General features: G+C 39.9%; 1 protein-coding gene across 1 annotated transcript in view; it reads right to left on the reverse strand.

Annotated features, from left to right (window-relative positions):
* Positions 1 to 23531, reverse strand: part of ADAMTS3 (ADAM metallopeptidase with thrombospondin type 1 motif 3) — a 279556-nt gene that overhangs the window by 56083 nt on the left and 199942 nt on the right. Inside the window, exon 5 of the mRNA XM_055434158.2 lies at positions 13013 to 13212. Within this exon, the coding sequence (XP_055290133.2) occupies positions 13013 to 13212 (200 nt within the window). The remainder of the gene's footprint in view (positions 1 to 13012; positions 13213 to 23531) is intronic.

Below are 23531 nucleotides of genomic sequence, written 5' to 3' on the forward strand. Positions count from 1 at the left end.
CAGCATTTTCAGAGACACTAGCTAAGGGATTAAAAGCAGTGAAGGGATTGAATCATCATTAAGTAACCAATAACCACATTAGTTTGCTAATCCTTGAATAAGTCCATTAATGCTCTGCTAGGACTAGCGTACTTCCCGGAGTATACATTTTCCTGTAAAAGTATTACATAGGGAAGCTTGCCATATCCAGCAAAACACATCTATGAATTCCCAGTTCATTGTCCATCATAGGTGGCCAATTTTAGTACACGAGAAAACTGAATGCTCTTAATTATTAATGATTACTTGGAAGTACAAGACTTTTTTTTCACACTGGGAGTTACCCTTTTTAAAATGAATTGTTTTCTTTTCTTGTGGTAAATCCTGAGATTAAGGGATTGACTCAATTCTCTGCAGGGCACTGAACATTTTAATAGGCACAACAGACCCAAATCACCTCACAGATCTTAGCAAATGACAGGGATACCTGCCACCACAAAGTGTTGCTGACAAAAAACTTCCAGCACACGGAAGGAAAACACCCCCTTTCCCCCTCCTCCAACTGCAGAATCTGCTTTATCATCCTGTTAGGGAGAATCTTCAACTAGATTGCTGGCTGATTTGATTAAAAAATACAAGTAATTGAATTCTCAATTTTAGTGACTTGAATGGTATTCTAACAAGATAAAGGAACAAGTAAAGACATCAGAATTTTATTTGACAATGGATATACAAAAATGCATCAACTTTGTAAAAAGAGGCAGTAAAGCCTAGAGAGGAAGAGCAATCGTTTCTGAAGGCAGAAGGATCTATCCAGGCTCAAGTCTTGACTGTGCCACCCTTTAGCTGTCTGACTCTGGAAAGATCATCTAAGTTCTTTACATTTCAACCTCTTAATTTACAAACTAGGACTGAAAATGAACCTACAGTTGAAGAATTTTCTATAATTCTTATGAAGAATTTAACATCAGGACCAGGCACACAGCAAAGGCTAAATGTTGTGCTAGTTGCTCAGTTGTGTCCAATTCTTTGCGACGCCATTGACTGTAGACCACCAGGCTCCTCCGTCCATGGGATTTTCCAGGCAAGAATACTGGAGTGGATTGCTATTTCCTTCTCCAGTTGTATAAACCCCCATCCTTAACAACATTAAATCATTCTTCTGAAACTAGATTATTTCTAATATCTTCTAAGATTGCATCATTAGCCTTGATTCCACACAATCTTTTGTTTTTTTAAACAGGCCACCCCATCTATGTGAATGGCACCATTATCCAGTAGTATTCAAACCAGAAAAGTATAAATCACGATGGATTCCTCCCTTCCCTTGAGCTCCCTATTTGTTCCACTGACAAATTCTATTGATTATACTATGAATGTTGCTGCTGCTTAGTCACTAAGTCATGTCCTGCTCTTTGTGACCCCATGGACTGCAACCCACCATGTTCCTTTGACCATGGGATTTCCCAGGCAAGAATACTGTAGTGGGTTGCCATTTCCTTCTCCAGGGAAACTTCCTGACCCAGGGAATGAACCTGTCTCCTGCCACCTGAGAAGCCACTCTACTATGAATACGCTCTTATTGTTGCAATCGTCATTGTCCAGGAAACTATCATCTGCCTCAGTTCAGTTCAGCTCAGTCGTTTAGTCGTGTCCGACTCTGCAACTCCATGAACTGCAGCACGCCAGGTCTCCCTGTCCATCACCAACTCCCGGAGTTTACCCAAACTCATGTCCATAGAGTCAGTGATGCCATCCAGCCATCTCATCCTCTGTTGTCCCCTTCTCCTCCTGCCCCCAATCCCTCCCAGCATCAGGGTCTTTTCCAGTGAGTCAACTCTTCGCATGAAGTAGCAGCCTAGACATCTACAATTGGTTTCTAATTGATCTGTCTTCATTGTCCCCAGATCACTGCCATCTATTCTTTATAACACAGAAAGAGGCTTTCAATGACTTTCCACTAATTCTCTTAAAACTGAATTCAGTCTCCTCCCATGACCTGAAAGATACCTGCCCTCTTCTTCAAGATCCACCTGACTGCTTGCATGATAGACTCAAGCCACAGTGGCTTTCTTTTCATAACTAAAACAACTTGCTCTTGTTCAATGGCTCTTTCTTTTATTTTCAATCTCAACTTAACCATCATTTCTTGGGAGAAGACTGTCCTTACCACCCGTTAGCCCTGTTATTCCCTTTCTAAGCAAACTGTTGGCTCTCTGTAGAGCTCTTATCATAACCTTTGATGTGCTTGCTTGATTTCCCCACCAATCTGTAATCTGAATATGAACAGGAAATATCTTCTGTGTTTCCAACTAAATACTTGGTACACAGCATTAAAATATTTGCTAAAATACTGAATCAGTTACAATTTTATTGGATGTATACTATGTGGCTGACATTGTTTTGCATGTGTGTGTGTTAAGTCACTCAGTCGTGTCCGACTCTTTGCGACTCTGTGGACTGTAGCCCCCCAGGCTCCTCTGTCCATGGGATTCTTCAGGCAAGAATACTGCAGTGGGTTCCCATGTCCTGCTCCATGGGATCTTCCTGACCTAAGGATTAAACCTGCAACTCTTACGTCTTCTGCACTGGCAGGCAGGTTCTTTACCACTAGCACCAGGGAAGCCCTGACACTATTTTAGATGTAAATATGAAGCTTAAAAATGCATAGTAACTGCACTCAAGAAGCAAACAACCTATCAGAGAGCTACTGCCAGGAATTCACACATTTTATAATAAGAAGGGGATGATTTGTGAAAAGTTCACAGGAGCTGACAGTTGACCCTGATCTTGATAAATGAAATATTACCATAAAAGAGAAATGGAGATGAAGGGGGAGGAAGGAACAACAGGAAGAAAGTTTGGAGACAACAAAGAACAAAGGCACCAAAGATGGATTTTATTTGCCATGATATCCTCTACCCTTAGCCTTGGTTCTGAACACAATGGAAATTGTGGAAAGATGAGGTTTTCTGAAGCCAATACATTTAATTTCATCTGACCAACAATAACTACTGTAAGCAAAATAGTACAGAATATATGTGCTGTTATTTCCTCATCTATAAAATGAAGAGATAATAATAATATGCTTCTTATGGTACTTCCAAATGGGAAATTCCATGATTCTTGAGTTTCTGAATTTTCATAAGATTCTTAAGGGCAGGAATCATTGGACTGATAGCTGAATACATGTTTAATGAATAGATTCACTTTTACACAATTTATATTCACGTGCTATTTTTGTTTACTAGTCCCAATATATGTGTACTTCAAATTCTGATACCAATTTATTATGATTGTGAAAACCAACACAGAATCTACTTTCTGGGTTGCTTTTTGAAGCAAATCAGGTAGGTTAATTTTAGTCAATATTAGGATATTAACACTTCTTTAACTTTTCTTTATCCTGCCACAAATAGATATATTAATACATAATAAAAAGGAAAGCTTTGCATGAGACAAAGAAAGGATAACAATAAGATAGTAATGCCATCAACCTTTATCACCAAAATGTGTAAAAGTGAATATGCAAAGAGAGAAAATGATTCCCAGAGTCAAGACAAATGATAAGTACTAGTTAGGTGTTGCAGTGGCTGAGAGAAATTCTAGCTTCTAAAATGATTAGAGTCGATGGAACATATGGCTTTTATGTCCTTTTGACTGTCACTTAATAATTTGGTAAAAGTTAATCAGTTCCAGATTGATGCCTTTGAACTGTGGTGCTGGAGAAGACTCTTGAGAGTCCTTCGGACTGCAAGGAGATCCAACCAGTCCATTCTAAAGGAGATCAATCCTGGGTGTTCATTGGAAGGACTGATGCTAAAGCTGAAACTCCAATACTTTGGCCACCTCAGGCGACGAGTTGACTCACTGGAAAAGACTCTGATGCTGGGAGGGATTGGGGGTGGGAGGAGACGGGGATGACAGAGAATGAGATGGCTGAATTGCATCACCAACTCGATGGACATGAATTTGAGTGAACTGTGGGAGATGGTGACGGTCAGGGAGGCCTGGCGTGCTGTGATTCATGGGGTTGCAAAGAGTTGGACACGATTGAGCGACTGAACTGAACTGAATTGAATCAGTTCCAGAACAACAGCAGCAAAAAATGGCATGATCCTATAGCACCAGCTTCTACTTCTTTCAAATCAAACTAACATTTAGAAGAGTGGTCTTCGTTTTGTCATCTTTACCAAAATCTGTGCTTCCTGGTCTTAATCTACAAAGAATTTCTTTATATTCTCCCAATGTATTAAACATAGTAAATATCCATCCATTGTTGGCTAAGAAACTATAAATAGAAGTAAACAAAGAGGAGCAACCTCTCCGGAAAGTTCTATAATTGCTGCTGCTGCTGCTAAGTCACTTCAGTCGTGTCCAACTCTGTGCAATCCCATAGAGAGCAGCCCACCAGGCTCCCCTGTCCCTGGGATTCTCCAAGCAAGAACACTGGAGTGGGTTGCCATTTCCTTCTCCAATGCATAAAAGTGAAAAGTGAAAGTGAAGTCGCTCAGTCGTGTCCGACTCTTTGCGACCCCATGGACTGCAGCCTACCAGGCTCCTCCACCCATGGGATTCTCCAGGCAAGAGTACTGGATTGGGTTGCCATTGCCTTCTCCCTGTAATTGCTATCTAAGTTCATTTTCTTATTTTACATTAATCTCCTTCATGTAACCTGTATATAGTCAAATTCAAATATATGCTGTGCATCTATTTGGAACTTTGAATATTCAACTGTCTTCTCTGACTGGAATTCCCTGTTGTTCATCTTCAAAGATCTAACTTCTAACATTCAAGCATACTTCTTCATATCTCTAGTTCAAAGACAACCCTAGTATTCTTCCCCCATAGCACAGAATCAATACTTGCTTTCAGTCAATTAGCACTTTCTAGATGATTTTATACATAATAATTTACAAATCTAATTTCCCCTAGTAAAGTATATCCATAAGTGAGGAAACACCTCTATTATACTAGAAGGTTTCTGGTTTGAATAAGTGGATGCCTAAAAGAGTCATTTACTGAGAAAAGGAAGGATAAGCAAGTTTCAATTTATTTGCTCTAAACTCTGAAAGTATCTGCAAGAACACAATGCTGAAACAACAAAAAATTCATTTTTAATTAAACTGGATTAAACTATACACTTAAAATGCATATTTTATTATATGTCAGCTATGCTTTAATGAAAGTTTATGTTTAAGAGTAAGGAGTTTTTAATATTTTAATATTGACTTTATTTATTATTGTATCATATATTCATTGCATATTTTCTTCCTGTTGTGGTTAAGCAAAAACACATAAATCACTTTCTCTGACAACCCATCTCTAGCCATATTTGAAATCTCTCAAAAAATTGCATTTTATATTATAACCTTTAAAAGTTAAAAACACAATAAATGAAACAGGAGCAAACATCAGATCAGGCGTTCTTTTAATGCATTTACTTTTTTCATTAGCTTCATTCTGAATTAATTTCAGACTTACATAAAAGATTGGAAATAGAGGAAAAAGAATTTCCATACACCCCTGACCCAAGTTCTTCAAATGCTAACATTCATCATAACCACAATACACAGTGCAAATTAAGAAAATTAATTTTAATGTGATACAATTAACTAGCCTAAAGACTCACTTAAAATTTTATCAGCTGTTCCACAAACACCTTTTTACTGCTCTGTGATCCAATCTATGACATTTGGTTGCCATATCTTCCTAGTGTTCCCAACTCTGGGACAGTTCCTCAGTTTTCCTTTCAAGACTCTGATAGTTTTGAAGAGTACTACTCAGTTATTGTGTAGAATGCCCCTCAATTTAAATTATTCTGATGGCTCCTCATGTTGTTTTAAAGTATAGTCATATCTGTTTATTTATTCTTTATAGATGAGTCTGGGAGAAACTTCGAGTTCTATGAAAGAGGATGAGTTAAAAATAAAAGTAGATGGAAGGCAATGGAGATTCTCACCTTCATTGACTCATTTGCAAAGAAGCTGGAGGATCGGTGGAGGGCATGTTTCTCCTTAAGGAATCTTATTAAAATCACCTGAGGCCTGTTCACTTGTGACCCCAGAGGAAAGTGTTAACTCAGTGAGCTGTCTTTCCAGTGTCCAAATCCCAAGATTCCCATGACAAATCACGTGAAGAACTTCAGTATACTCATTTGCACAGTCATCACTATCATTGGACTTCCCTGGTAGCTCAGCTGGTAAAGGATCTACCTGCAATGCAGGAGACCCTGGTTCGATTCCTGGTTTTGGAAGATCCCCTGGAGAATGGACAGGCTACAGACCCAGTATTCTTGGACTTCCGTGGTGGTTCAGATGGTAAAGAATCCACCTGCAATGCAGGAGACAGGGGTTTGATCCCTGGTTTGGGAAGATCCCCTGGAGGAGGGCATGGCAACCCACTCCAGTATTCTTGCCTGGAGAATCCCCACGGACAGAAGAACCTAGGGGGCTGCAGTTCATGGGGTCACAAAGAGTCAGACGCGACTAAGCACACACGTGCTATCATTAGGCAATAAGGCAGGAAAACAAAGGAAATACATTTGTGTCAAAAAGGTGGCAACTATCTAATTTAAAATAGCAAACAAACCAAAGCTATTTAACATTACTCTTGGACTTATGTTTCAAATGTTTTTCTTGGTTATACTTAAACTATGATTAATTGGAATTAAAATTAAATAGAACTTGAAGTTTCACCTTCCTACCTCCCAATAACCTTATCTTCTCTTCCTTCTACTTTGTTAAAGCAGAAACAACTGTTTATTCTCTCACAGTTTCCATGAGTCAGGAATTTGGGAACAACTTGGCTGGGTGGTCCCAGCTTGGTTTTTCTCATGAAGTCCAAGTCAGATGTCAGCTGGGTCTATTCACCTAAAGTCTTGATTAGGGTCTAGAGCATGCATGCTCAGTCATGTCCGACTCTTTGGGACCCCATAGACTGTAGCCAACCAGGCTCCTCTGTCCATGGGATTTCCCAGAAAGAATACTAGAATGGATTGCCATTTCCTCCTCCGGGGGATCTTCCGCACCCAGGGACTGAACAAGCGTCTCTTGTGCCTCCTGCACTGGCAGGCTTGTTCTTTACCACTAGCGCCACCTGCTAAAAGGATGCCACTTGGAAAGCAGATTTCCTGTATGTATGGCAGTGATGCTGGCTTCTGGCCAGAAGTCTCTGATTTTCATCACATGAGCCACACCACAGAGATGCTTGAGTATTCTCACAGCATGGCAGTTGCTTTCCCCCAAGGTTTTCTTCTGCCCTAAATACTGGGGTAGACTTTTTCTCTTTAAGATGTCACTGGTCTTTGTCTGTTCCCTGAACACAATAGACTCTGCTGCACCTCCCACAGTAAAATGCAATACTCTTAATTTTTGGAGAAAATGGTCCCAGGAAGGGTTTTGTGCCTGTCCCTCCCCCCCACTCCCAGTTAATACTGACAATGAAATCAGCTCAGTGAGGTCTGCATCCCTTTCTCTCCAGATTCTGGTCCTGGCTCATAGGTGGCAAAAGGCTCATGAGATTGGGTGCTGAAATGGGCTCCATCCTAGGCTCCAGACATCACCCTGAGCAAATCCTTTGATGTTTTCTGCTCTGAGATTCTGGGAAAACTGGGGCATCAAATGGGGGTGGGGGCTGTGCCACCCTTGTTTAAATCCCTCACAAAATTGCTGTTTTATTTTGGGGCAAGCCCTGTGCCTGTCAATGTTTCACAGCAGATACTTGCAAACATGTCATCTTTCTTCACATCACATGATGAGCCTTCTGCTTCTCTTTGTAGAACTTAGGTGGAAAAGCAAATTGTGGGAAGAGCTTTGAGATCTTTACAGCCAGTGTTAACTGGCCATCTGCTAAGCTCATTCTCAGTTCTAGACGTACCATGTTCACACTCTCCTTTCTTCTCTAGAATTTTTCTGTGAGCACAGCCACCGCTATTCACATTTTCCTAGTGAGGAAACTGAGAAGTTAGTACTTGTACAAGGTCTCCTACCATATAGTGCTAGGGGCAGGCTTAGACTCAAGACCATCTTGCCTTTCCATTATTGTCTTGTACCTCCTGGATATTTATTTTTAAATGATTGATACAACTCAGGAACAGACAAATATAAGAGATGCAGAAGGCAAGGTTTGTGGGGAGAGGTACAGAGCTTCCATCTCTTTCCAGGCTCTCACCCTCCCGGCACTGTGATGTGTTCACCAACACAGAAGCTAGCCACTGTCTTTTATTTTTTGGCCATGCAGCATGTGGGATCCTAGTTCCCCAACCAGGGATAGAATCTGCTTCCTCTGCATTGGAAATGCAGACTCTTCACCACTGGGCTGCCAGGGAAGCCCCTTCCTTGTCTTCTTTTAATGATTGCCATCACTGTATTATCATTATCTCAGATTGTTTTACTAACTTCAAATAATTGTAAAAATTTACCTCAATTTTATTGACATTTTAAGCCTCTGTCTCCTCTAGGGAAAAAAAAAGGCACAATAATTTTCCATTTAGAAATGTACTTGAAAAAATATTGACATGACTAAATGCTAAATTTCTTTCTAAACCCTTCTTTTATTATATGTGAAGAAAGCTGATCACCAAAGAATTGATGCTTTTGAACCGTGGTGCTGGAGAAGACTCTTGAGAGTCCCTTGTACTGCAAGGAGATCCAACCAGTCCATTCTAAAGGAGATCAAATCCTGGGTGTTCATTGGAAGGACTGATGCTAAAGCTGAAACTCCAATACTTTGGCCACTTCATGCGACGAGTTGACTCACTGGAAAAGTCTCTGATGCTGGGAAGGATTGGGGGCAGGAGGAGAAGGGGACAACAGAGGATGAGATGGCTGGATGGCATCACTGACTCGATGGACATGAGTTTGAGTGAACTGCGGGAGTTGGTGATGGTCAGGGAGGCCTGGCGTGCTGTGATTCATGGGGTCGCAAAGAGACAGACACGACTGAGTGACTGAACTGAACTGAAACTGATTAAAGCCTTCATGTCATTTATATCCTCCTATTTCAAATCCAAAGTTTCTGTCTGTTCACAATATACCTCTATATTTACACCCATTTGTTCACTTATCCATTCTATCATTACACAGATATTTAACATTTAATAATTTAAGAACTCTTTTCAAGACAATAAAGTATGAGATAAATATGAGCATTCCTTTGAAAAGGTGTTCAGTTTAAATTAAAGAGACAACCATGAAGCAAATCACTGGGACCTAACAGTACTCCCCTGGTTCAGGAATGGCATGCTAAATACCACCTGGTTTTGGTACGGAAACTATATTTGACTATCAGGTAAACTAAAGGAAGATTGTATCTGCTGACTAGTTAACTAAGATAAAGGTGCCAAACGAGACTAAAGGAAACTGATCTTTTCTCTACCACAGGGACACGTGCATGCATGCTAAATCGCTTCAGTCATTTTCGACTCTTTGAAACCCAATAGACTGTAGCCCTCCAGGCTCCTTTGTCCATTGGATCCTCCAGGCAAGTAAACTAGAGCAAGTTGTTGTGCCCTTCTCCAAGGGATCTTCCCTGCCCAGGTATTGAACCCGCGTCTCTTGCCTCTCCTGCATTGGCAGGTGTGTTCTTTACCATTAGCGCCATTTGGTAAACCCCCCATTTCTCCCCAAATCAATGCAAGGAAATATGACTTTTTGCTGTCAGTTTTCTTCTATAGTTTCTGCCTGAACCTCTGTGACATGTAATGAAAGCCTCTATGTTTGGTAGGGCTCAAGTTTGGAGAGCCATGATTTTAGATAACCATCAGTTCAGTTCAGTTGCTCAGTCATGTCCGACTCTTTGCAACCCCATGAATCACAGCACGCCAGGCCTCCCTGACCATCACCAACTCCCGCAGTTCACTCAAATTCATGTCCATCGAGTTGGTGATGCAATCCAGACATCTCATTCTCTGTCATCCCCATCTCCTCCCGCCCCCAATCCCTCCCAGCATCAGAGTCTTTTCCAGTGAGTCAACTCGTCGCATGAGGTGGCCAAAGTATTGGAGTTTCAGCTTTAGCATCAGTCCTTCCAATGAACACCCAGGATTGATCTCCTTTAGAATGGACTGGTTGGATCTCCTTGTAGTCCAAGATAACCATGGGAAGCCATAAAACAAGGCTAGCATAGGAGTTATTAATTATTCCAAACTTGTCATGGAAAACAACAACAACAACAACAAAAAGCAACTTATTTCCTTTGCTTAAAATTTCCACTAGATAGTTTCATTGGAATATCATTATTGTTTTTTTTTTTCATTTCTCCCACTCTTGTTTAATTCATCAATTTGAGACAGGGCATTCTCATTTCAGTGTTACAGATCTAACGGTCTGCAACAGAGCAATGGGAGCGTAGGGAGGAAAGGAAGAGATTCAGTCTTCAGTCTCTCAAGCTTACAGCTCTCTACCAGTCCTACAAAGGAAATCTGAAATTACTGAGTTTCAAGTTTAATTGAAAACCTGAAATTAAAGGTTTTCTATTAAACCTTTGATTTAATTGAGGGTTGGGGATAGAAGGTTGTGAGGAAGATTGTCTAACTTATAACAAGTTTTCTAAACCTTGGCGCTGTTGACATTTTAGACCAGATAACTCATATTTCTCTATTGTGTAGAGCTGCCCTTTATGTTGTAGCTGTTTAGCAGCATCCCTGGTATCTCTCACTAGTGGCAGTAGCTTCCTTTCCCAGTTACGACAACCAAAAATGTCTTGGTGCATGCTAAATCGTTTCAGTTGTCTCCAACTCTTTGTGACCCCTATGGACTGTAGCCCGCCAGGCTCCTCTGTCCATGGGATTCACCAGGCAAGAATTCTCCATGCCCTCCTCCAGGGGATCTTCCCGACCCAACACTGCCAAAAGTTCCTGGGCGGCAGGCGCTGGGACAAAGTGCTCTCAGCTAATTGAGAATAAGAAAAATATTTGTGGCTATACATTTAAATGATATGCAATTCAGCACTTATCAATAGTAAAACTATTTATTCTTCATCTGTCTTTTCACTATGCCTATCACTTAGTCGATTCTGAACTTGGAAAGGGAGGGGGGATTGTTCTTATTAAAAACCTAAATTAAACCTAATTAAAAACCTAAAAACCTCTACATATAGTAATTACTTCAGATGCAATGAACTTCAGTTTCAAAAATTATGTTCTCTCTTTCAGTTCCATTCTCTGATGCTCGATTAGCTTTAGAATAATTTCTAGAGATAGAGACTCAGCCTATTACCTAAATTTTTTAATGGTCTGAAAAACAAAACATCTTTTGCAACGGTTATAAAACCAAAAAATGCAGCACTCTTGTGTATTCCTTGACACCTCAGCTTACTGTCTGGTGAATATACTATAGCCATTTCTACTTTCCTGTCAACAGAGTCTGTCTAGAAAACATTGACAATCCCATGTGCCCTTTGGAAAAAAAAAACAACAATTTTTTTTTTAAATCCAGGAAACAAATCCCTACAGACCTACTTTAACCTGAAGCTTCCTGATGGATTAGAGGATTATTGAACATCTTGTCCAATCTTTTAATTTTATAAATACAGAAACTAAATCCCAGGAAGGGACATGATTATCTAAGGTCACAAAGTCAAGCAGGAACATAGCTAGAACTAAAACCTCTGCCTCCTAAGTTCCAATTTAATAATCTCATCACTTCACAGCTGCTCCCTGTAAAGTCTTACAGAACTTATAATACAGTGCCTACTGATATGTCTTAATAATAGAATGCCTTTTGTTGCTCAACCTTTGCGTTTTTTTGCATCACTTTTACCCTTGACTAAATTATAAGTACTGTGGGGACAAAAACTGTACCAAATCTCTGCTGCATTACTCCAAGAGCCCTCCTAACAAGTCTATCCTGACTGTCTGCCTCCCTAGTGTAGAAGTGGTCCAGGGGCACAATGAATGATGCAAGTATTAATAAAAGTAGCCTCTCCAGGGGAATTTGTTTTCTGCATGCTAAGCAGTCTTCATAACTGGGATCTGTGCCAATGAACAAATAAACATGTGTCTGAGTTTCTACACTATTTTGCATTTCACAGAAACATGGTATATGTAGAATTTTATACATTGGCATCTAATGAACAGAATATATGTTTAACATATTGGCTTAAATAGTAGAATAAATAAAACCATGATTAATAAAATTAAAAATTGTTGGAAATCTAATCTTAAGCATGGAAAAAAGATAAGATACCCAAAGAAATCACACTAAAAGTCAAAAGCTGAAAGAGAGACTAGGCTTAGGTAATACATTTGCCAAAATAATATGGTATTTTATCATTCTAGGAGATAAAACATACAAAACAGAGCAAACTACTATCTTAGTTATCTTTAGAAGTAGGTAACTTATGTATTATTTCTCCTCAACTGCTCTGTGCCAGTTCACCTGGGAGAAAAGGACATCAGTTTGGGGATACTAGCTAAATTTCTTCTGGATAAGATTAAGGCTCATAAGGAAGAAACAGAGAACAAATTTAGAGTCCTTTATAATTGCAGGGCAGCACTGTGCCAAGAGTTGCTTGTGCTTTGTATGTATATTACATTCAACTGCATAATGGTGAAAAGCACTCTATCCAAAAGCTCTAAAAGCAAGCATGCACACAGAGTTATTAGACCTCAATAATTCCTCATCATCCTGGCATGCAAAATGATGCTGGAAAGATACATCTCATTCTTCGTGGTCCATATCAAGTCAGGAGGACAGTCCTGAGAGTTCTGATTATCCCCAGCACCAAGTGAAAAACCATAATTGATGTTATAATTCCAGCCCATTAGAACTTTTTAAATTTAAGATTTCTCTTTGATGACAATGGATCAATAGTTGATAATGCAAAAGAAAATTTCACTTCATGTTTCCTTTAGTTTTGCATCTTGTATGTTAAATCTGTAGATCAATATTTGAAATGAATGCAGTTATGTACACATTTTGATGTGGGGTGTAGTCACGGAAGACCTCATAGAGGTTTCCAAAAGACCAGAGCAAAACAGGAGAAGTGAATCAAAAGATCAAAAAGCCTCAGAAAGGGAGTCACTACTCACAATGTTCATCAGGGTGAGGAGGTAGTTTTGGACGTGCTCTTTGCCATGGAAACGGACCACAGAGTCATCCACTCCCAGCAGTACCTCGATGTTGTAATCATTTTCTCCTGCGTGTCTGCGGCGCCTCATGGTTTCATTCAGCTGCTGGTCAATGCTGCTGTAAACAGTACCTAGATCATCAAGGCCTTCCAGATCCGACTCTATTAAGAAACAAAAGGAATCCAGGCATTTCAGTTCTCCCAATGGGCCTTCTAAGGTCTTCTTACAAAAAAAAAAAAAGGATGTTCTTGGGGAGCCTATCATTATCATCCACAGTCACCAAGATGCTGCTTGTCAGTTTATGCCTTCAATAATGTTCACATGCACACATGATCAGACAGATGTCCTGCAAACTCAACACGGAACAACACAGGGCAAAATAGTATTCCTGCACAGAAAGCAGTGCCACCGGCCAGACGGACGGTTGCAGGAGGAACAGAGGACTTCCTCCAGCTCTGTCCTTGGTGCAGAGCAGAGGAAGTGGGGGTATAGAACATGTGCGGGCTAAGCAATTATTAAATAAATGGAGGCTATTAATTTCAAAGTCACAGATTGATAAGTTTACAGTGGTTGGCTTAAGTTACTTTCATCATGGACTACGGAATTTGTATCACATAAGTCCAAATTGCTTCTTTTTCCAATAGCCTCAGCTTAAAAATAAAATTGTAGCATGGCAACACAACAGCATTTCATGGTATGATGATCAGTCACCATACATTATTTTTTATAAGTATGGTTTCCTAGTAAATGCTGCTAGGCAGACACTACAGGTCTTCCACATTTTACTGGCCTTCATCTGGATAGCAGGCTGCTTTGATAGGTATATATCTGAATCTGTGAGATACTTAAGGTAAAAAATCAGTCACAAAATTAACTATAAGAAAAATAGAACTATAAAAATTTTATTTTATGCTGTGAAAGGAATTTAATTCTTTTACTTTCCAAATAGATAGACATAGACACACACAGAGTGAAATACACATACATGTCTCTAGAATATCTTTCTATCTACTTACCTACCTACCTGGAGAGAAAGAGTAAGAGATGGATTTTTAGGTTCTAATGTCTCAGATTTCGATTATCATAGTTTTGGTGAAGAAAATGCTTTGGTGCATTAAAAAAATAAAATATATTCCTGAAATACTAAAAAAGATATTAATGAAAACTGCTAATATAGAACTGAAAGAATCCTCATTCCAATTTCAAATGTATAAAACCTGGAAAAGATTTTATTTTACATACTTCTTTGATGACTAAAATAGCCACATATCTAAAAACAAGTTTGACAGAACCAATTCTGACTCATGTTTTATATGAAGGCTTATTTAATATTGAACTGAGGCCTGTAAGCCATTTGAATTGGTGTCTGACATTAATGAATAGACATTTTCCTCTCCACCTCTGTGGTTTTAGTAAAGTTGGGAGGGGGAAAGTGGTGTCTCTTGGTCAAGAAGATTGATGACTAAGCCTTAGCCACATGGGAATTGAAGTGCAGAAGTACAGGTCTCACTCTTACTCTTTCCACTTTTAAAAAATATAGAGAAGCAGCAGCACCCTCCCCTATGAATAGAGACTCTGCATATGACTACTCAGGTTCAAAAACTAGACTGTAACTCACTTTGACCCAAGCTCAAATGCTAGATCATTAGCTGGGAATTTTCTCCTCATAAGGTAATCACATTGGCTCCACGCTATGTACATAACTCTCACCACCATCCACATCAAACAGAAAGCTTTCCTCAAAAGTTGTCTTTAAGAGCTGTAAACCCACACTGAGAGCAGAAGACTACACCTGCAAACAACTTTCCTATTCAACCTCAGTCTCTTCAGATACTTGAGAATGTGAAAGATTGTGATAGCCAGTGTACAAATAGGAAATTCATACACAAACTCCCAGTTCTAAAAATGGCAGAGCTGTCAGTGACAGTCTCCAAAGGAAATATCCCAGTAATGTCATCATGTCATTAAGTCTGATGCATGAATGAAGAAGGCTGAATACCTATTTCAGAAGGACAGTTCACCCTGCTCTAAGTAAGACACCTTTGGTTTGGCCTTTGCATCCCTCCTCAAATTGGTGGTTTTCTGGTAAGAGAAGAGAATCTATTTTTTTCATTGCAAGAGGAACTCAAGAAGGAAGTCTTTTTCTTTCAACCATTGCATTTATTTTATTCAAGAATACTTCTGCCCCTATTTCCTCCTGGGCTGTACAATGTTCTTTTCTGGGATTTCTAAAGTGGGCAAATGTCAAACACTTAAAAAAAAACAACACAGTAGTGGAATAACTTCTGGTGATTTTATTTATACACCTCCAAATTAATTACAAATTGTTCTGAGGCTGTGAAATATCTTCATTCATAATGAATTTTTCCTAGTATGTCTACATTACAATATAGTGATCAGATATACCTGGCTTCAAATCCTGGCAGTGTCACATCCTAGCAGTATGATTTTACTTAAAACTAACCTCTCTGAGCCTCAGTTTTCTCATTTGTAAAATGGGATAATGATACCTACTTTGCAGAGTTGCTGTGGTTCTGATTAACGTTAGTAAAAATAGTGTATATAGTACTTAGCCATAAGTGCTTAACATATAGTTCTGCTACTACTACTATGATGATGGATACGGTGGCGATGATGATTTCCCGTTAAAAGAAGATTTCTATACTTGTTAAAGCTTCCTACATTTTACTTTATATATCAAAAATAAAACATTTATATTTCTTTTGAAATAAAGGTAAGAAAAAAATCTGGAATTCGTCAAGGAAAATATGAAATGCTGATAACTTTAGAACTAATAAGGGTAACAGTATCTCTTGTGGAACACGAAGTAGATAAAGCAGAGGAGAATCTAGAATGCGTACTTCCAATTTAAATTAGGATGAAATTCAGTCTTGCCTGGAAAATCCCATGGACAGAAGCGCCTGGCAGGTTACAGTCCACAGGGTTGCAAGGGTCGGACACGACTTGCTGACTAAACCACCACCAATGAGACAAACTTGTTCATTAGATTAAAAGCCTAATACCAAGTTGGAAAGAGTTAGTTTAGAAATAGCACTGATCTTCACTCAATGGGTACTTATTGAGTACTCATGTCTGGCAGACCCTGAGAAAGTTAAAAATTCTTTACATGTTAATTTTGGGAATTACACAGTTGAACCAGATTCATATTCAGAATGAAGCTGAATTTGTGTCCTGTAGTTATAAACAATTCCATAAGCTTAAACTTGTGGAAGTGTCCATAGGTTACACATTAAGTAGACCTAATAAGGATATTGAGTATTAAGTACATGTGTGCCTACTAAGGCACTTCAATCGTGTCCAGCTCTTTGCAACTCAATTGACTGTAGCCGACCAGGCTCCTCTGTCCATGGTATCTTCCAGGCAAGAACTGGAGTGGGCTGCCATTTCCTTCTCCAGGGGATCGTCCCAACTCAGGGATCGAACCTGCATCCCCTGTGTCTCCTGCATTGGCAGGCGGGTTCTTTACCACTGGTATCACCTGGGAATCCCAATAACGGTATTCAGTTCAGCTTTCAGTTCAGTCGCTCAGTCGTGTCCGACTCTTTGCGACCCCATGAATCACAGCACGCCAGGCCTTCCTGTCCATCACCAACCCCCGGAGTTCACTCAAACTCATGTCCATCAAGTTGGCGATGCCATCCAGCCATCTCATTCTCTGCCGTCCCTGTTTCCTCCCACCCCCAATCCCTCCCAGCATCAGACTCCTTTCCAGTGAGTCAACTCGTCGCATGAGGTGGCCAAAGTATTGGAGTTTCAGCTTTAGCATCAGTCCCTCCAATGAACATCCAGGATTGATCTCCTTTAGAATGGACTGGTTGGATCTCCTCGCAGTCCAAGGGACTCTCAAGAGTCTTCTCCAACACCACAGTTCAAAAGCATCAATTCTTCGGCGATCAGCTTTCTTCACAGTCCAACTCTCACATCCATACATGATCACGGGAAAAACCATAGCCTTGACTAGATGGACCTTGGTTGGCAAAGTAATGTCTCTGCTTTTTAATATGCTATCTAGGCTGGTCATAACTTTCCTTCCAAGGAGTAAGTGTCTTTTAATTTTCTGGCTGCAATCAGCATCTGCAGTGATTTTGGAGCCCAAAAAAATAAAGTCTGACACTGTTTCCACTGTTTCCCCATCTATTTCCCATGAAGTGATGGGACCAGATGCCATGATCTTTGTTTTCTGAATGTTGAGCTTCAAGCCAACCTTTTCACTGTCCTCTTTCACTTTCATCAAGAGGCTTTTGAGTTCCTCTTCACTTTCTGCCATAAGGGTGGTGTCATCTGCATATCTGAGGTTATTGATATTTCTCCCAGCAATCTTGATTCCAGCTTGTGCTTCTTCCAGCCCAGCGTTCCTCATGATGTACTCTGCATAGAAGTTAAATAAGCAAGGTGACAATATACAACCTTGACGTACTCCTTTTCCTATTTGGAACCAGTCTATTGTTCCATGTCCAATTCTAACTGTTGCTTCCTGACCTGCATACAGGTTTCTCAAGCGGCAGGTCAGGTGGTCTGGTATTCCCATCTCTTTCAGAATGTTCCACAGTTTATTGTGATCCACACAGTCAAAGGCTTTGGCATAGTCAATGAAGCAGAAATAGATGTTTTTCTGGAACTCTCTTGCTTTCTCCATGATCCAGCGGATGTTGGCAATTTGATCTCTGGTGCCTCTGCCTTTTCTAAAACCTGCTTGAACATCTGGAAGTTCACGGTTCACATATTGCTGAAGCCTGGCTTGGAGAATTATTAGAATGCACCTATTGTTAATAATTCACACTTTTATAAAGCTTCAGAGTTTAAAAGTGGACACACAGACTTCCCTGGTGGTCCAGTAGTTAAAAATCCACTTGCCAATGCAGGGGACATGGATTTGATTCCTGGTGTGGGAAGACCCACATGCCATGGGGCAACTAAGCCTGTGTGCCATAACTACTGAACCTGCACTCTAGGGTGTGAGCTCCACAACAAGAGAAGCCACTGCAATTAGAAGCTTGTACACTACAACCAATAGTAACTAACCACTCTCACTGAAACTAGAGAAAGCCCATGTGCAACAAAGAAGACCCAGCTAGCCAAAATTAAATATATAATGCTTAAAAATATAGTATATAAAAAAAGCAGACATACCCTTTGACAAAATTTTAGATACCTAAATGCCATGAAATTAAAAGACGCTTGCTCCTTGGAAGGAAAGTTATGACCAACCTTGATAGTATATTAAAAAGCAGAGACATTACTTTGCCAACCAAGGTCCGTCTAGTCAAGGCAATGGTTTTTCCCGTGGTCATGTACGGATGTGAGAGTTGTACTGTGAAGAAGGCTGATCACCGAAGAATCGATGCTTTTGAGCTGTGGTGTTGGAGAAGACTCTTGAGAGTCCCTTATACTGCAAGGAGATCCAACCAGTCCATTCTAAAGGAGATCGATCCTGGATGTTCATTGGAGGGACTGATGCTAAGGCTGAAACTGCAATACTTTGGCCACCTCATGGGACGAGTTGACTCACTGGAAAAGACTCTGATGCTGGGAAAGGTTGGGGGCGGGAGGAGAAGGGGACGACGGAGAATGAGATGGCTGGATGGCATCACCGACTCTGTGGACATGAGTTTGAGTGTACTCCGGGAGTTGGTGATGGACAGGGAGGCCTGGCGTGCTGTGATTCATGGGGTCGCGGAGAGTCGGACACGACTGAGCGACTGAACTGAACTGAACTGAACTGAAATGTCTAATACCTAAATGTCTAATTCTGACATTCTCTTTGTGCCCCCATAAATACAGGAATAAGAACAATTAAAGGTGAATATGATGCTAATCAGGCTTCCCTGGTAGCTCAGATGGTAAAGAATCTGCCTGCAACATGGAAGACTTGGGTTCAGTCATTGGGTTGGGAAGATCCCTTGGAGAAGGGAAAGGCAACCCACTCCAGTATTCTTGCCTAGAGAATTCCATGGACAGAGGAGCCTGGCAGGCTAAAGTCCACGGCATATCAAAGAGTCAGACACGACTAATCAACAAACACACAAACACATACATATATGATGCTAATCATGTCCAAACACTCCCTATCAGATCTGTTTTCTGCTTTAGGGACTGAAGAATCACAGAGATGTCAATAGGCAAGTGTAAGAAGTGAAACTATAGTGACATTCTGTGTTGGGTCTTGCAAACTCTGGATCTCTCATGATACCCTGTTGGCATCCTGCTTAAGTAAGTGAATTTAAGGTGATTTGAAGGACTGTGGCTGAGCTGAATAGCAAAAGTGACTGATGTGATAACAGAATTAGCAGAAAAACAGAGACTCTTAAGATACCAGTTCAGTTCAGTCGCTCAGTCATGTCTGACTATTTGCGACCCCATGGACTGCAGCATGCCAGGCCTCCCTGTCCATCGCCAACTCCAGGAGTTTACTCAAACTCATGTTGATATAGCCATCAATAATTAAGGCCCTGAAATAGCTATAGTGTGCTACCACTATTTCCCACACTTCATTACAAAAACTACTCCTTAGAGTACCTTTTCAAGCTTCACAGAAATATCAAAGGCAATCCCCTTAGCACTTGAGTGAGTTTTCTATTTTTCAAACTTTTTGTAAAATGTAAGTTTTGAAACTTAGCTTGAAAGCTCTGATAAGAATTTAATATTTTTGAAACACTTTGATTATATCCTTTTTTGTACCCCTGCAGCTTCTGACTTGCTGTAAATCAACTTTCATGAAAAAAAAGATTTTATTATAAAAGCTTATTTTTATGGAAAATATGAAGTGTTAGGGGGCAAACATGACAAAATCATAACAAATACAGTTATCTTTAGTGTTAAATCAGAATTTTGAATTCACCAAATAGGTAAAATAGAATAAAATCTGCTTTGTGGATTATAACATTTGGGCTTAAGACATTTTCAGGATGGAACATGGCATATTTACATGCTTACTTATATTGATAGGAAATCTAAGTGTAGATTGGTGAAATCACTTCCCATTCTGGAAAAAAATCTTGTGATGTGAAAAATGACAGGGGGAAAAGTTAAAACTTGAAAGGTACAAGTTTTGATCAAATTCTGAATCTTCAGGGTTGGAATACAGTCTTAATCACACTATGATAGAGAATATGATAGAATCATCTACCCTACAGCTATACCTTATGCCTGAGGAAGAATGGCAATTCTAAGTGAGGTAGCAATAAAGCCAGCTAAAAGTCACTAGCAGACTTCCTTGTGACTAAGGACCACACCGGATTTAGGATAAGTCAATGAGATATAAACCAAAGTACTGCTTACACCTCAATGGCTTGACATGGTTCATATGAGAGGCTTCTATACAAGCTCCTCAAAGGAAGGATTCATCTTAGTAGGTGAGCACCTTTGGTCCTTTACTTAGTAATCCTTCCAGCTGCCTGGCCCATGAACATGATACAGAAATTCTTGGAGATAACCTTGGATTCAAGGCATGGACTTGGTTTGAGAAGGGATCGGATACCGCAAGTTTTTATGGAGCTGGCATTCTAGTCCTGGGCTGCCTAACATCAGACTTTGTTATACAAAGTGTAAGGGAGATAGCACTTCCATTGTGCATAGGCCATATGTGGGTTTCCTTTTATATGTCACTAAATCAAGTCTTAATAGATATGACATTGACACTGTTTAATTTTATTCTGTATATTCCCCCTACCCCCTGCTCTCCTACTCCTTTTGGGAAAGCAAGTTAATGTCATGTTAATAAGTGAGTGATAAAGTAAGATTCACTTTACCAAAATGTCTCACAGCAGATTTCTCTGTGGTGCCTCCACTTCAGAAAATGAGGAAGAAAATGTTTGGCAGTAACAATAAACACAGACTACATCTATAAGGAGAAATTTAGCATTCTCCATGAACAGACTCCTGCTGTGAAAATGAAGTGACTGGAATGTCACAGCTAGATTTTCCAACTATAGGTAGAGAACCTAAGATGAGAGCTAAAAAGAGGTGCAAAATCCAACACATGTCATCTGTTAAGGTCAGAAGCAGAGAGGAGTTAAGTTATTGTGTTGACCTGTTTGTATCATCCAATAGTGATTCTTCCACTGACATAATTTAAATAAATTTATGCTGTTATTGGGCTTCCGTGGTAGCTCAGAGGTAAAGAATCTGCCTGCAGGAGACTGAGGTTCTATCTCTGGGTCCAGAAGATCCCCTGGACGAGGGCATGACAACCCATTCCGATATTCTTGCCTGGGAAATCCCATGAACAGACGAGTCTGGCAGGCTACAGTCCATAGGGTTGCAAAGAGTTGGACATGATTGAGTGACCGAGCACCTATTGTTATGATTCTAAAAAGATAGAGTAACAGCATCTCCACATGTATGCGGACACCATTCTACCAAGATATAAAAGGATTCTGTGAAAAGCAGCTGAACCCTTCACCAACTGGGAAATTCCATAATGATAGTTCAAAGAAGTATATTCAGGCCAATTTATGATGTCAGTTCTGAAGTTTCATTAAGTAACTGCTGCTTTAAAAAAAAAAAAAAAGACATTACCATTGAATGAATATTAGTTTCCATGATTTCTTTTCCCTAAAGTTCTAATTCTAAAATACATGTTTGCTTTTTTTTTCACTGACTACTTTAAACGATAGCATATGGTATTTTTTAAATAGAAAACTTACCTTTTAAGTAGGAAAAAAAAATGTTTTAATGATTTGAGTTTGTGATCATTGGCAAACAAACAAAATAGAAAAGCTATCTCAATGTCCAATACACAGAAAATCCTGTATACGTGTATATGTCAGTTAGAATGTTTTTAGCTGCAAATAAAGACAGCTTTAAAGTGTCCCAAGTAATCAGGAAATATATTAATTTGCATCAGAGGTAGGGTGATTCCTGGACTACTCAGTTCATCAGTTTATCAAGTACATAGTTCTTTTCATCTTTTCATATCCTGCCATGTTGATATATAGGACTTATCTTCAGATTAGCTTTCAGAATGGCTGCACCAATTCCCCATCACAACCAGGTATCACAAATTCTATCTTTTTGCATGTCTTTCTTAAAAGTAGGCAAAAATCTTTCTTAGAGGCCCTCTGGTACGTTTAACTACATGTTTCAGTGGTTGGCATTGAATCACAGGGCCACGTAAAAATTATTCAAAGATAAGAACAAACCCACACATGTCTTATTCCAATCAGAAATCAACTTTTGCAACTGAAGCTGACCTCCTCTGAAGTATATGTTTAGGAAAAGTATGGGTTCATGAATAGTACTGAGATTCTATTTTAAAAAGATGAAAGCAGAAGGCCTTGAAATAAAAGAAGAGGGGAAAATGGAAGTTGCATAGGCAACTCACATCGCTGAATCCTCCTTTTCAAGTCCTCCTCTTCACAGTGAATTAGGAGAGAAGGGGTCAGGGTACAACCTTTAAAAAAAAGGACACAGCTGCAGGATATGGCAGAAACTGATTAGAACCAATTACATCCAAGATGGCAGATTACTCACTTCCAGTAGACCTTGAGCCTCATTATGTGTTCATTGTAATACATGAGTATGCCAAATGACACACCCACCAGTGCCATGACAGTTCTGAAGCTAATCATCAGTTCAGTTCAATCACTCAGTCATGTCCTACTCTTGTGACCAAATGGACTGCAGCATGCCAGGCCTCCCTGTCCATCACCAACTCCCAGGGCCTACTCAAACTCATGTCCATCGAGTCGGTGATGCCATCTCATCCTCTGTCATCATCCCCTTCTCCTCCTGCCTTCAATCTTTCCCATCATCAGAGTCTTTTCCAATGAGTCAGTTCTTCATATCAGGTGGCCTAAGTATTGGAGTTTCAGCTTTAGCATCAGTCCTTCCAATGAATATTCAGGACTGATTTCCTTTAGGATGGACTTGTTGGATCTCCTTGCAGTACAAGGGACTCTTGCGAGTCTTCTCCAACACCACAGTTCAAAAACATCAATTCTTCAGCGTTAGCTTTCTTTATGTTCCAGCTCTCAAATCCATACATGATGACTGGAAAAACCATAGCTTTGACTAGATGGACCTTTGTTGGCAAAGTAATGTCTCTGCTTTTTAATAATGCTGTCTAGGTTGGTCATAGCTTTTCTTTCAAGGAGCAAGCGTCTCTTAATTTCATGACTACAGTCACCATCTGCAGTGATTTTGGAGACCAAAACAATAAAATCTGTCACTATTTCCATTGTTTCCCCATCTATTTGCCATGAAGTGATGGGACCAGATGTCATGATTGTAGTTTTCTGAATGTTGAGTTTTAAGCCAACTTTTTCCCTCTCCTCTTTCACTTTTATCAAGAAGCTAACCATAAAAGGCCAAAAGTGGGCAGTTGCCCAATTCTTGGAAATCCCTGCTTCTTCCCCCAAATAACTGGAATAATCCTTCCACTCATTAGTCTATAAAATTACCCAACCCATAAAAACTAACCATGTCATATTTTGGGGATCTTTCTCTCACCTTCTGAGAT

Source organism: Moschus berezovskii, chromosome 5, assembly GCF_049115385.1.
Source record: "Moschus berezovskii isolate FMDL1 chromosome 5, NW_MosBer_1.0, whole genome shotgun sequence".
In the NCBI taxonomy this organism is placed as follows: Eukaryota; Metazoa; Chordata; class Mammalia; order Artiodactyla; family Moschidae; genus Moschus; species Moschus berezovskii.